The sequence below is a fragment of the Monomorium pharaonis genome, unplaced genomic scaffold (genome assembly GCF_013373865.1).
Source record: "Monomorium pharaonis isolate MP-MQ-018 unplaced genomic scaffold, ASM1337386v2 scaffold_26, whole genome shotgun sequence".
Taxonomy (NCBI): domain Eukaryota; kingdom Metazoa; phylum Arthropoda; class Insecta; order Hymenoptera; family Formicidae; genus Monomorium; species Monomorium pharaonis.
Window position 1 is genome coordinate 50,997 of NW_023415538.1, and position 13,142 is coordinate 64,138.

The window sequence follows — 13,142 nt, forward strand, 5'->3', positions numbered from 1 at the left end:
TATCGTCGAAACCTTCCGGTAAGGATAAGTTCCGCTATTTCGATTTTTTGGTGGGGAGGTTGAATAAATGAAACGTTTGATTGAGCTCAGGGACAAACCTTTATTGCTCGTAGGGGAAAAGCCTTACGGCATAAAAACCCCTCAGTGATTATACGAGTTAGTAATGCTTCGACTACTCGTATCGTTATAACGTTCGTATTATAATTCGTATTATACGCGGGTACGCGGGGCCCGGTACGCGAGTCAGACTCGCTACACTACAACTGCGGGATAACCCTGACAGTTGGTGAATTGTCTTATGATAAACGTTCGAAGGTTATATAAATGTATATACTAAAACAATTACACGAATAATCGCACTGACTTTAGACTAATACGTGACCGTACTAGACGAGATCTCGCACAGAAGTGAGTATCCTTTCGCTGACCCTACGTAACCCGCTACCCCTACCTTGTAAGGTAGGCGGTCATAGATTCACGGTCATTCGTTGTTTTACACCGTGGGCGGTCACAAGTTGCATCATCTTGTCTAACATCCCCACTTCACGCTACGGGAACTTCTCGCTTGTTCTGGAATTTTCTAAATCTGTTCTACGGAACATCCTCCCCCCGTTGAGAGGTAGCGATCAACATATGAAAAATGATGTATTATTACATAATATAATGTCGATACGTCACTGTATACGTCCTTCGGGTTGGCGCTTATCCGAATGCGATTATTACATAACTGTCGTAAGAAAAACAATGGACAAGTTCGCTTAAACTACGAATCGGTTGTTAAAGGGCACAATAATTTCGTGTTTCGCTTGAAGATTCCTTGAGAAGTCTTGACGCTGGCTACTCTGACCAGCCCGTCGTCTCCAGGATGTAGCTCCACAATCCGCCCAAGCTGCCACCGCATGCACGGTAAATTTTTGTCGATAATTATGACAATCGAGTCACGTTTCAGTTCGGTATTGGACTTGGTCCATTTTTGTCGTCGTTGTAATTCCGTCAGATATTCGACGTGCCATTTGCGCCAAAAGTCTTGTCGGGCCTTGGATATCAGTCGCCAGGAAGTAAGGCGATTCTCTGGAACATATAAGTAATTATTTCAGGTAGCATCGTGAGCGGTCGCCCCACTAAAAGGTGTGCAGGCGTTAAAGCCAGGGGGTCATTAGGGTCGGTAGATATAGGGCACAAAGGCCGTGAGTTTAGTATGGCTTCGATTTCAATGGCTAGCGTATTGAGTTCTTCATATGTGAATAAGCGGTCTCCTATCACTCGTTTGAAGTGATGCTTAAATGACTTGACTGCAGCCTCCCAAATGCCCCGAAATGGGGAGAGAGGGGAGGGTTAAAGTGCCAAGAAATTTGTTGTAGTCGCAAATTCGTTTATTTGAGTCTTAAATTCGGCTGATTCATATAGGGCGTACCATTCGCGTAATTGATTATTAGCACCTATGAAATTTGTGCCATTGTCCGAATATATGTGTGCTGGATGGCTCTACGTCCCATGAACCGTTTTAATGCCGCTAGAAATGCTTCCGTGGACAGGTCGCTAACGATCTCGATATGAACGGCTTTTGATGACATACAAATGAAAACGCATCCGTATACTTTGACTCGGCCTCTGTTCCGTTGCTTTTTCTCCTTTACGAACATTGGTCCGAAGAAATCGAGTCCCGTATGATTAAATGCGATCGATTCGTTCAATCTTGATTTTGGTAAGTCGGCCATTTTATACTCAACAGGTGACGCGCGGAATCTAATGCAGCGTACGCATTGTCTCACTATCTTTCGTATCTGATTCTTTCCGTCTAATAACCAAAAGCGATAACGTACTGCATAAAGTGTCGTTTGGATGCCGGCGTGATAATTTTTTTCGTGAACGTTTTTAATAATTAGATCAGTTAAGTGATGATGTGACGGTAATAATATCGGGTGTTTTTGCGAAATGGGAATGGCGGCATTTCGCAGCCTGCCACCCACGCGAAGTAAACCTGATTGATCTAGTATTGGACTTAACGATGCTAATTTTGAGCCCTTTACGTCTTGTGAATTGAAATTCTAGTAATCTCATTCGCGAATTGTTCATTCTGTATCAGTTTAGTATTCGGACCTCCGCCTCGCATACCTCTTGTATCGTAAGCGCGCCTTTATTTCGGTTTGACGGTAACATTCGTAAGCCATACGCAATGGCGCGAGTTAATCGCGTATAGGAGGAAAATCCGTCGTATATGTATCTTGTTTCGAGTTTTGAGGATAGTAGACAAACGGCCTTTTTTAACCCGGGCAGATCTTTAATGGGGATTTCAATTGACTCTGGCCAATTCTCTTCGGGCCGGCTTAGCCACGCGGGGCCGTCGAACCACGATTCATTTTTTAAGAACTCCCGCGGGAACTGACTTCGCGACAACGCGTCCGCCGGATTATGTTCGGATTTTATATGCCGCCACTCGAGACCGTCTGTTATCTTTTGAATTTCCCCCACTCGATTCGCTTCAAATACCTTAAGTGTCGCGGGGGCCTTCTTTAGCCAATGAAGTACAATCATAGAATCGCACCAAAAAGTAATTTTGTTCGGGCACGAATTCCATGAATTCGACACTTCCTTAAACAATCTTGCGAGTGTTAAGGCCCCGCACAATTCAAGTCGCGGAATTGTGTTTCTTTAAGGGGGGCCACGCGTGTCTTAGAGCACCATAACCGCACGAGGGTGTTGCCCTGTTCGTCGCAGGACCGTACGTATAAGCAGGCGCCGTATCCTATCTTGCTAGCGTCGCAAAAACCGTGTACCTGCACGCTTTTGGGATTATTAATTATTAATTGACGCGGAATAGTTAGTCCGTCGATCATATTTAGCTGTTCTGTAAATGACAGCCATGACGAATGCAAAACGGTGGGTACAGATTCATCCCACGAGATTTGCGCCTTCCAACATTCCTGCATTAACATTTTTGACGCGAGAATGATGGGCCCGAGCAGCCCTAACGGATCGAATATTTTAGCGATTTCCGATAGTATATGCCGCTTAGACACCCGCGAGATAGGTTTAATGTGCTTGACGTTGTATAAAAATTCGTCGCGGCGCGCGTTCCACGAAATTCCGAGAGTTTTTAGGATCGGATCTTCCTTCGTAAGAAATTCTACGTCTATTGTTCGTTCGTTCAAGCCTTCCAGCGCTTGTGGGTGGTTCGATGCCCACTGACGTATATTGAAACCGCCGCGCCTCAATATCGATATAATTTCGTCGCGTATTCGTTTGAGCATTTCTAAGTCGTTGGCCCCCGTTAACAGATCGTCTACGTATAGATCTCGGCGTAAGATTTCCGCGGCGACTGGAAATGTCTCTCTTTCATCGATCGCGAGTTGTTGAATTGACCGGATAGCGAGGAATGGAGCGGAGGATATTCCGAACGTGACCGTGTTGAGTTGGAAGGTGGTAATTTTGTTGTTGTGTATCCAGAAAAATTTCTGATATTGTCGATCGTCCGGATGTATCCAAATTTGCCGATACATTTTTTCAATGTCGGCTGTTATTACGTATCGATGCGTACGAAAACCGCGACAAATGTTCAAATAGTTTATCTTGTACTGTAGGACCGACCATTAAAAAGCTATTTAGAGATGCGCCCCTATCCGTTTTGGCTGACGCGTCGAAAACTACTCTCACCTTCGTCGTGGCGCTCGTCGTTTTCACGACCGCGTGGTGGGGAAGGTAATATCCGTTTCCAGAGTCATTCGGAATTAAAGACATATGTCCGAGACTAACATATTCGTCTAATACTCGCGTATATTCCTGCTTGAGTATCGGATTGGCTTCTAGTCGTTTTTGTAACCCGTGGAAGCGACGCAATGCGATTGAGCGTGAATTTCCGAAATCGTACTCTTTATGACGGAATGGTAATCGCACAACGTATCTGCCGGACTCGTCGCGTGTCGTATTCTGTATGAAATGTTGTTCACATTCCGACGCGTCTGAAATTTTCGGTCGCTCCGATGTCGTATCCTCGATTAACCAGAATTTTGCGATTTGTTCATGCAATTTCGTTAGCTGACATGAGGCTACGATTCTTCCGTCGTTCGATGTTAGTCCACCGACGACGACCCATCCGAGTTGAGTCTTTTGTAATAATAAATCACCATTGTCGCGCGACAGATTAATCTGCCCTATTGATAATAATGATAAGGTAGCCCCGGATCCTATTATCATATCTACTGGTCGTGGTAGGTGAAACTGCGGGTCGGCTAATTTAATATTTGTGGGTATATGGATTACTTTGCGCGGAAACGTACTGCTCGGTATGTTGTCGGCGATTTTCGGTACTACCAAAAAAGAAAGTGTCTTACTAAATTCGTTATGCCACGAACGGAATGAAATTTCGACCGACCCGCTCGAAACTGTATTTAAATCATTAATTGCCCCGATCGAAATGGCGCACGGTCGTATAGGGAGTCGCAGGGTCCGAACGAGGCTCTCCGTTACAAAGTGGGGCCGTCGCGCACGTGTCTAATAATGCGCGACATCGAATGAAATGACCACGAGTCCCCTTAACGCGAACGACAGCGCTCATCATTAATTGAGAGAGGGGGTTGCAAGTGATCGCGTTCGAGGTCATTGACCTTAGTCATTCCGACTTAGCCGCAGTTGCTAGCGTTCGAGATTCCGACGGCGTTGTTTCGGAAGACCTCGTGTTTGACTTATATGCGTGGTTATGTAACAATGAATTATGTGGTTTTTTGCAGAATTTGCAGTTTACTCGTTGGCAGTCGCCGGGATGTTTGCGTAAACAATTCTGCAAATGTTGCTGCGCCTTATCAAATCCCACCTACGCTGAATTGATAACCTTGTGAATTCGGAACATCGATACAACGGGTGATCGTCCTTTTTGCACGCCGGACATTTGGTGGACGCGTTGGTGACGAAAGCGCGCGCGCCGGAATCGTTTTTGCGTATCTTAACCGCAGCCGGTTCTTTCTTGGAATGCGATCTTTTATTGTTCGGTTCGACATTTGATGAGGATGGGCTCGTTTCTCGCGCGGCCATTCGAAACGCTTCTCCCGTTATGAACTCGCATATTTGATCAAATTTGGGTGAATCTTCGAAATTGAGGGTTCTTTCCCATTCCGTGACAATACTGGACGGTAATGCGCGTTCCATTATGCGAACCGGAAGATATGGATCAAGAGTTACGTCTAATGACTCGAGCATATTCATATGTTGTCGCATATCGTCTACTAATTTCATTAATTCTTTAGCGGTGGTCTCGCTCGATGACGCCGTATCCGACGGCCGACGCGAGTCGTCCTTGCGCGCACTCGGCATCAACGCGAGAATGGCATCGAGATGTCTCGCTCTCAAAATTCGTTTTTTGTTATATGATTTGTCGAGCAAATTCCATGCGTCCCGGTAACCTTTTTCGCTCACGCTGAAATCGAGATTTTCTTCAGTGCCTCGTCTTGTAACGAATCTCTCAAATATATAAATTTTTGCAAATCGGTAATATCTTCGCGTGCGTCGATCATTGTGTTAAAAGTGTTTTTGAATGTTAACCATTTTTCCAGACTGCCGTCGAATTTAGGTAGCTCCGCGACTGGTAACTTAAGTCTACGCGTGTTATTGTCGACCGGAATCGAAGTCGCGTTTAAGTTTACCGCCGATGTTGCCGCCGGCGCTTCCTCCTCGCAATGCGTTGCAATCGCGTAATATCGATTTTGAATTTCTATTAATTCATTCGAGTATTCGTCCGGTTTCAATAATTCGAGCTCATTATGGGCCTCCTCATAAGCGTGAAAGAGGTCCGTAGCACGCTTCAGCCGCAGTCTTAAATTGACTTTACTAACTCTATCTTCCGCGATCAAATTTTCGATAGTGGTCAATTGGATCTTCAGCGCGGTTCGACTCTGATTTATTTGTTTTACGCGATTCATGTTGAACAGGCGTCGTGTTAATAACTTGATCGGAATTCACTCGAAATGCAACAATAGCCCGCAAGAAGAGAGAGAAAGGTAACACCGCAAAAATTCCTCCTTATTTTTATAAGGGGAAAGCGCGTGACAAAGGGGCGACCGGGCAAATCGTCGAGTGTCTGTCTGACCCTTTTTTTTGTTGAGGCAGACTGTCGCCGGGAAGATAATTTATGACGACCAGATGTCTCAGAGGGTACGTCGATCGTATTCTTATTTTCTCCGAAAAAGAAAAGAAATGCAAATTCGGATCTGCACGGTAATCGAGTGGATAGACAATGCAAGGTATCGAGCCTAAGAAAACAAGTTTGACTCTCCCTCAATGTGCGGAAATTTCCGTCGCGACAATTGGTGACGTCGCGTTTCGAACGTGTTTCTACCTGCTTCCTATTTCCCTCCTCTCGTTGCAAGGCACCCTTCGTGAAAACTTTCCTTCCCGCGAATTAGGTGAAAAATGGCATGTTATTTATCACTATTTCTCGGCACGATTTCGAGATTAATACTTAAGGAAATCCGATTCAGCATATGTAGGTGGGAGAATGTAACGGCACGCAAATTGATGAATTTACCGTTTAAATGTGGTGTTTTACGTATGTTAGTGTGATAATATATTGGCGGATACTTATATTGGATGCAGTAGATCCTCGTTGTCGGCGTGGAGCTGGGCGGTGTGGCACTGGAGACGACTGAGGTGGCTGCTGGTCGATCGACGGCTCTCCGCCGCGTCGATCTTTTCGTTGCTCGACGGCTCTCCGCTGCGTCGAAATTTCGGTTGATCGACGGCTCTCCGCTGCGTCGATTTTTCTTAATGCACAACACTCGCGGAGTGTAAATTCATACCTCACAGGAGGCACCAAAAACTGTATCGTCGAAACCTTCCGGTAAGGATAAGTTCCGCTATTTCGATTTTTTGGTGGGAGGTTGAATAAATGAAACGTTTGATTGAGCTCAGGGACAAACCTTTATTGCTCGTAGGGGAAAAGCCTTACGGCATAAAAACCCCTCAGTGATTATACGAGTTAGTAATGCTTCGACTACTCGTATCGTTATAACGTTCGTATTATAATTCGTATTATACGCGGGTACGCGGGGCCCCGGTACGCGAGTCAGACTCGCTACACTACAACTGCGGGATAACCCTGACAGTTGGTGAATTGTCTTATGATAAACGTTCGAAGGTTATATAAATGTATATACTAAAACAATTACACGAATAATCGCACTGACTTTAGACTAAATACGTGACCGTACTAGACGAGATCTCGCACAGAAGTGAGTATCCTTTTCGCTGACCCTACGTAACCCGCTACCCCTACCTTGTAAGGTAGGCGGTCATAGATTCACGGTCATTCGTTGTTTTACACCGTGGGCGGTCACAAGTTGCATCATCTTGTCTAACATCCCCACTTCACGCTACGGGAACTTCTCGCTTGTTCTGGAATTTTCTAAATCTGTTCTACGGAACAATGTATAAACATAGAAAGTAAAGGAAGATTGCCAATATTGGTATAGATCTCCTAAATCTCGACACCCTCTTATTCTTGCAAAACTGAACATTGCACTGTATTAACACTAATAAAAATATGTCCTGCTTAGAATTAAAGAAATAAAAACTCATGATTCATACACAGATAAAAAATGTGTTGCATTCGTTTGAGTATAATTGCATAGAAAAATAATTACAGTTAGAAATATCTATATATTTTTATAATAGTAATTATTACTATAATATTAGTAGTAATAGTAATCATATATTATATTTTGAAGCTATATAATTTATAGTAATATAATTTTTTCATAGTTGGCAGTAAGTACAGTTATTATTACTAATATACTGTAATTACTGTAAAAATGATATTCCTGACTATAATTATTTTACTAAGGTATACTAATTATAGTCGCAAGTATCACTTTTTTATCAGCGTATATTTATGGTTTTTTTATTCATATAAAATTTACTAAAAATGAATCTAACTTAATCTAATGTATACATATCATAGTCGCACCTACATGTTGCGTCTTGCGGAACAGCAAGGTATTTATATTATCACGATAAAAAGGTTTTACATCAAAGTGAAAAATTTAAGAATTCTCATATACATTAATTTGTAAATATTTTATAGAAATGATTCATGTTAAAGAAAAAGAAAACGAAAATGTAGCCTACCTAGTTTTGAAATATGATTTCTCAGGTATTTATTTTTATGTTGCAAAAATATTAATTATTATAAAATATAAAACAGTGTTATAAAAACTGCTATACCATTTGACAGACAACTTTCTAGTTTATATTTATGTTTTATGGTTTTATTTTTAATTTTTGTTTAAGATATGCAAAAAACAAAGTAGGATATGTCAGTATTAGTAATTTTCTTATAAAATCAATTTTGTTTTCAAATTTCAAATTTCATTTTAAAACATAGGAAAGAAAAACAAATATAATATTTATGTATAACTTTAAACAAAACAATTAAAAATAATACACATTTCAATGTTATAACGTATCACAATATTATAAACAAACAAAATTGAAAGATCTGAACATTTTAATTATAATTATAATTATTATTAAAATGTTAATTAATTAATTATAATATTAAATTAATTATATTATAACTTTTTAATTTTTTATTATGTGTTTTACACTTCAATTTTGAAAAATTCTGTCAATTAATGAAGGTTTCAACTCTAATACAAAGAATATTCTCTCAAAAAACCATCTGTGTAAAATTTTCTAACAAAACTTTTACAATTTTGTATAAATGATAGAATACACATAGAACTTATATAAATATGTTATGCAAAATATATATCTTCTTTTCATATAGTTGAAGTTATTTTTAAACGTCAATGTAACTTTAAGATTTTCAATAAAAATTGACATATCTTCACGTAACCGTTCGTTTGAGCTTAGAAATGCAACTTTGTATGTTCGCGCTTCTAACATGGAACGGAAATCGCTAAGCGTAAAGGTCACAGAAACGAACTGAAAACGGAAAGGGGACGTCATTCGGCCATGACGGTCTGAGTTTCAAAATTGTCCAAAAGTGTGCATTCTGCCGATCCGAAGTCTCTCGGCTATGAGAAAACTTCGTTTTGCTTTGATAAATAACGGCCGACGTGCCGGCGGAATCTTCTCTTTTCCTTCAGGATTGGTGAGAAAGGAAAGGCACGATAGAACACGTGTGCACGTAAAGGATGTACTCACCGTTGAGAACGTGGACCGCGACGGTGGTCTTGGCTTTGCCGGGTACCATGCAGCTATAGTTCCCCGCATGCCTGGGGCTCGCTCTCTCCACGATGAGAGTACTGACGATCACAAGGACCTCCTTGCCCGCTGAGATCTCTGTCGTTCTGTTCTCACTAGAAACGAAATCGAGCCGTGAGTTCTACGTTTCTCTTTCCTGTCCAGTTCACATATCGCGTTGATACACGAACGGAAACTTTATACGGATATACAAGATATTTCTGTGTCCTTTTGACCACAAATTCTTTATCACGAATTAATCTAAAGTCTATTTTTAATATTAAAATCCTATATAAAAGTTTTACTTGATTTTATTTTATCATAAAATTTAAATAAATAATGACATGTAATTAACTGTTACTTTATTTTTATAAACAATTTAAAGAGAATTTTTAATTGTGTATTTATACTTTAAATAAAAAATATTAATTAAAAATTCCTATTTAAAATTAAATAAAAAACAAGATTTTGATATGTATTCATGCTTATAAACATTAATTTAAGATTAGAATAATTCATAGAGCTTTAATGTTGTTATAAATTTGGATAATATAAAAAGCAATTTGGAATATTCTGTATATTTACGTTATTATTATAGTATCGAAAAGAAGAAAAACGGAGATAATTTCATTGAAGACTGAATGCTGTTAAAGAAATTCCTAGTCTGCTGCATGTCGATTTCAACCAGACGTAACCTGTCGATTTAATTAAAAAACTCGTTTTCAAGACTGAGCGATGAATTTATCGTGAGAGTACATTATTTTAATTTCGTATATTTCGCAGACAGATATAATTGATAGATGACGGACTAAAACTTCATTTTCATCGTTTAAAAATATTTGTAAAAAAACCATAAAGACGTTTGTTTTCTTACAAAGAATAAAAATTTTCTACAATTTATAATTATATTAACTGCGTTAATAACTGAAAATTTATATCTCTAAAAAATTTATATCTATTGATTATAAAAGTAAAAAATAAATAAATAAAAACCCTTAAATTTTTGTTCGAAAAAAATCTACAAAAAAAACTTAAATTAGAAATCTCTTTTCAAAGCTCTGACATCAGACACCATTACAACAACGCTGTATCGTTCAGACGTATATCTCACACTTTTCTTCGTAAATTTGATATCAGGGAGCCACCGACATGAAGTGTTTATAGAGTACACAAAGATATTCGCTTCTACGTGGGGGAGAAATTGTAGGACTGTAAAGTGGGGTACGATCGTGTTTGCGTTGAGCGTGAATATTCGCCTATATTCCAAGCGTGCATTTTAACGCCTTACTGCTCCGAGTTTCTAACAGAAAATCTATGAAGATTATTATTTTTAGTATATGAATAAAAATGTTTTATAATTTTATTTTTATAAAATTACGTAAATATAAAAAGATTTGTATCCATATATATGTAACTTATATGAATGTAGATATAAATGTAAAATTTTAGAAAATGTTTATAAATACCTATGGTTTTTAAAATCCATAATAAAAAATAAATACGCGCGCACGTAACGTTTATTTCTTTATCTCGACTCACATAGAAAAAAAAAGTAGAATTTGTACGTAGATTTTTAAATCATTGTTGTTCAGAAAAAGCAGAAAGCAAAATGTGGAAGATTGATGAAACAATGAGATGAGAATCTCCTTTCAAGTAGATTTCAAATATCTTGAGGCACTTACTTATTCCAGCTTTATCGCAATTCGATAATTTAATTAAAAACTTGTTTTACACCGGAACTGCAGTAGAGAATCGAAAAAAAATTACAAGATATTATTTCTTTCTTTCTTTGTAAGTCTGCACAAGATCTCGTGTCTTCTTATAGATTACTACAAAGAAATTCGCAATCATATTATCCATTTTTATTTTTGCTAGTAATGTATTTTGTATTAAATTGAATAGAAAGATCCAGATATAAAGATCCTTTAATAACAAGAAATACTAAATCCTTTCAATAGTTCTAATATACAAAAACTTTAATTATTTTTTATCATGTTTTTTTACACACTCTTTGCTTATTTAACGATAAATTCAAATATAGTAATTTAATATTTGTAATACTATTTCTATATAAATAATTTTAAAAAATGATACGGAAGATGGCAAATATATCGGGTTTGATGTTTCTAAAGAATTCAAAGGCAGATTAATGCGTTATAGTTAAAGAATATTATTATAGTTAAAGAATAATTTAGGAAATTTTCTTATTTTCCTGAATAATACAATTTATTAAAAAAGCGCTTCTAATTATTATAACTATTTCAAATTGAAAACAAACAGTTGTATGTAATAATGGATTGATTTCAAACCCTTACCTAATATCCTCTGTAAGGGTCTCGTCTCCTCTGGTCCAAATGACGGACTCGTTAAACGACTCGAGTACGTCCCTTGCCTCACATCTGAGCCTGAGGACACTGCCTGCTTTTAGGTGTCTTTCTTTAGAAACTATACGTCCAGAATCGTCACTGATCGTCAGAATTGGCGCTGTAACATAATTCAAAACATAATCAGTCAGCATTCATCATAAAGTAATTTAGATTCTTTTTCAAATTACTCGCACAAGCGATAATTAAAATCAAATTACTCGCACAAGCGATAATTAAAAAATATTAATTTAAATTCTAATAAATATAAATATAAATATAAATATAAATGTAATTGCTTTTTGAAATAAGCAATATTTACAAAATTATTAATAAATACACTGGCACAAAAACGAGACAAAAATTTTGAATTTTTAGACAATTTTCAAAGTGATGCAACTTTGCGAAAAATCATCTAAATTACATGAACTTTTTTTTAAATTAAAGAGCAAAAACTCTACTTTAAGAATCCCTAGACGAAAGTTTGATTTGTTAAGTGTGAACCTTTTGTATCGCATGAAAACCCAATGTTTTTTTTTTTCATTGAAAAAGGTAAAAGTTTGTTATCATTTTTTACAAGTTTCTCGTTAAAATCTTGTTAATATTAATCCGGATTCTTAAAGTTTATTCTTTTCTAAGCAATTTAAAAAAACATGTCGATACGATGTTTTTTGTTGATTATACACGAGTTTGAAGTTTGCACTGGATTTTAGGGTATTTTAGCAAATAAATACGGTATTCTTTAGTATCGATATATATGGTATCAATATAATATTGCACATTGATTTTATTGGTGTTTAACTCAATCATACCGCTGTCATCAGAGGGACCCAATGTGCACCACGTGGAGGTTGACGATCGGATTTTGCACATCATGTGGCTCTGAAATTCATCGGTGACAATTTGCACTTACTGATCTGAATATAACGGATAGCTGACACGCCAATTTTACTGAAATTATAAGGTTCGCCATTTTAGCAGCCTGCTCAGATTACACATAAATATACACATACTCATACACAAAAAATAAAAATTCGAATTTCACTTAAAAAATCGGCCCTTTTCATATAATGTGTAAAATTCAATTGTCAACCTCTACGTGGTGCACATTAGGTCATTCTGATGACGGCGGTATGATTGAGTTAAACAATAAAATCTATGTGCAATATCATATTAATACCGTTTCATGGTATCCAAAGAATACTGTATTTATTCGCTAAAATACCCTAAAATGCAGTGCAAACTTCAAACTCGTGTATAATCAACAAAAAACATGTTTTTTTTTTAAATTGCTTACAATTAGAAAAGAATGAACTTTAAGCATCCAGATTAATATTAACAAGATTTTAACAAGAAACTTGTAAAAAATGATAACAAACTTTTATCTTTTTCAGTGAAAAAAAACATGTTTGGTTTTCATGCGATACAAAAAAGTCACACTTAACAAATCATACTTTCGCCTAAGGCTTTTTAAAGTAAAGTCTTTGCCTTTTAATTTAACAAAAAGTTTATGTAATTTGGATGATTTTTCGCAAAGTTGCATCACTTTGAAGATTACTTAAAAATTTTTATCTCGTTTTTTTG

General features: G+C 37.6%; 2 protein-coding genes across 2 annotated transcripts; both read right to left on the bottom strand.

The window, feature by feature from the left end:
* Window positions 1-2,612: 2,612 nt before the first annotated feature.
* LOC118648171 lies at window positions 2,613-3,500 on the bottom strand. The gene has a single exon (XM_036294476.1). It carries the CDS (start codon window positions 3,498-3,500, stop codon window positions 2,613-2,615), a length of 888 nt encoding a protein of 295 aa, XP_036150369.1.
* A 5,009-nt stretch (window positions 3,501-8,509) lies between these two features.
* LOC118648172 lies at window positions 8,510-11,733 on the bottom strand. The gene is made up of 2 exons (XM_036294477.1): window positions 11,511-11,733; window positions 8,510-9,311 (listed from the first exon to the last, which is right to left on the bottom strand). Exons 1-2 carry the CDS (start codon window positions 11,711-11,713, stop codon window positions 9,095-9,097), a joined length of 420 nt encoding a protein of 139 aa, XP_036150370.1. The 5' UTR covers window positions 11,714-11,733; the 3' UTR covers window positions 8,510-9,094.
* Between the last annotated feature and the right edge of the window lie 1,409 nt (window positions 11,734-13,142).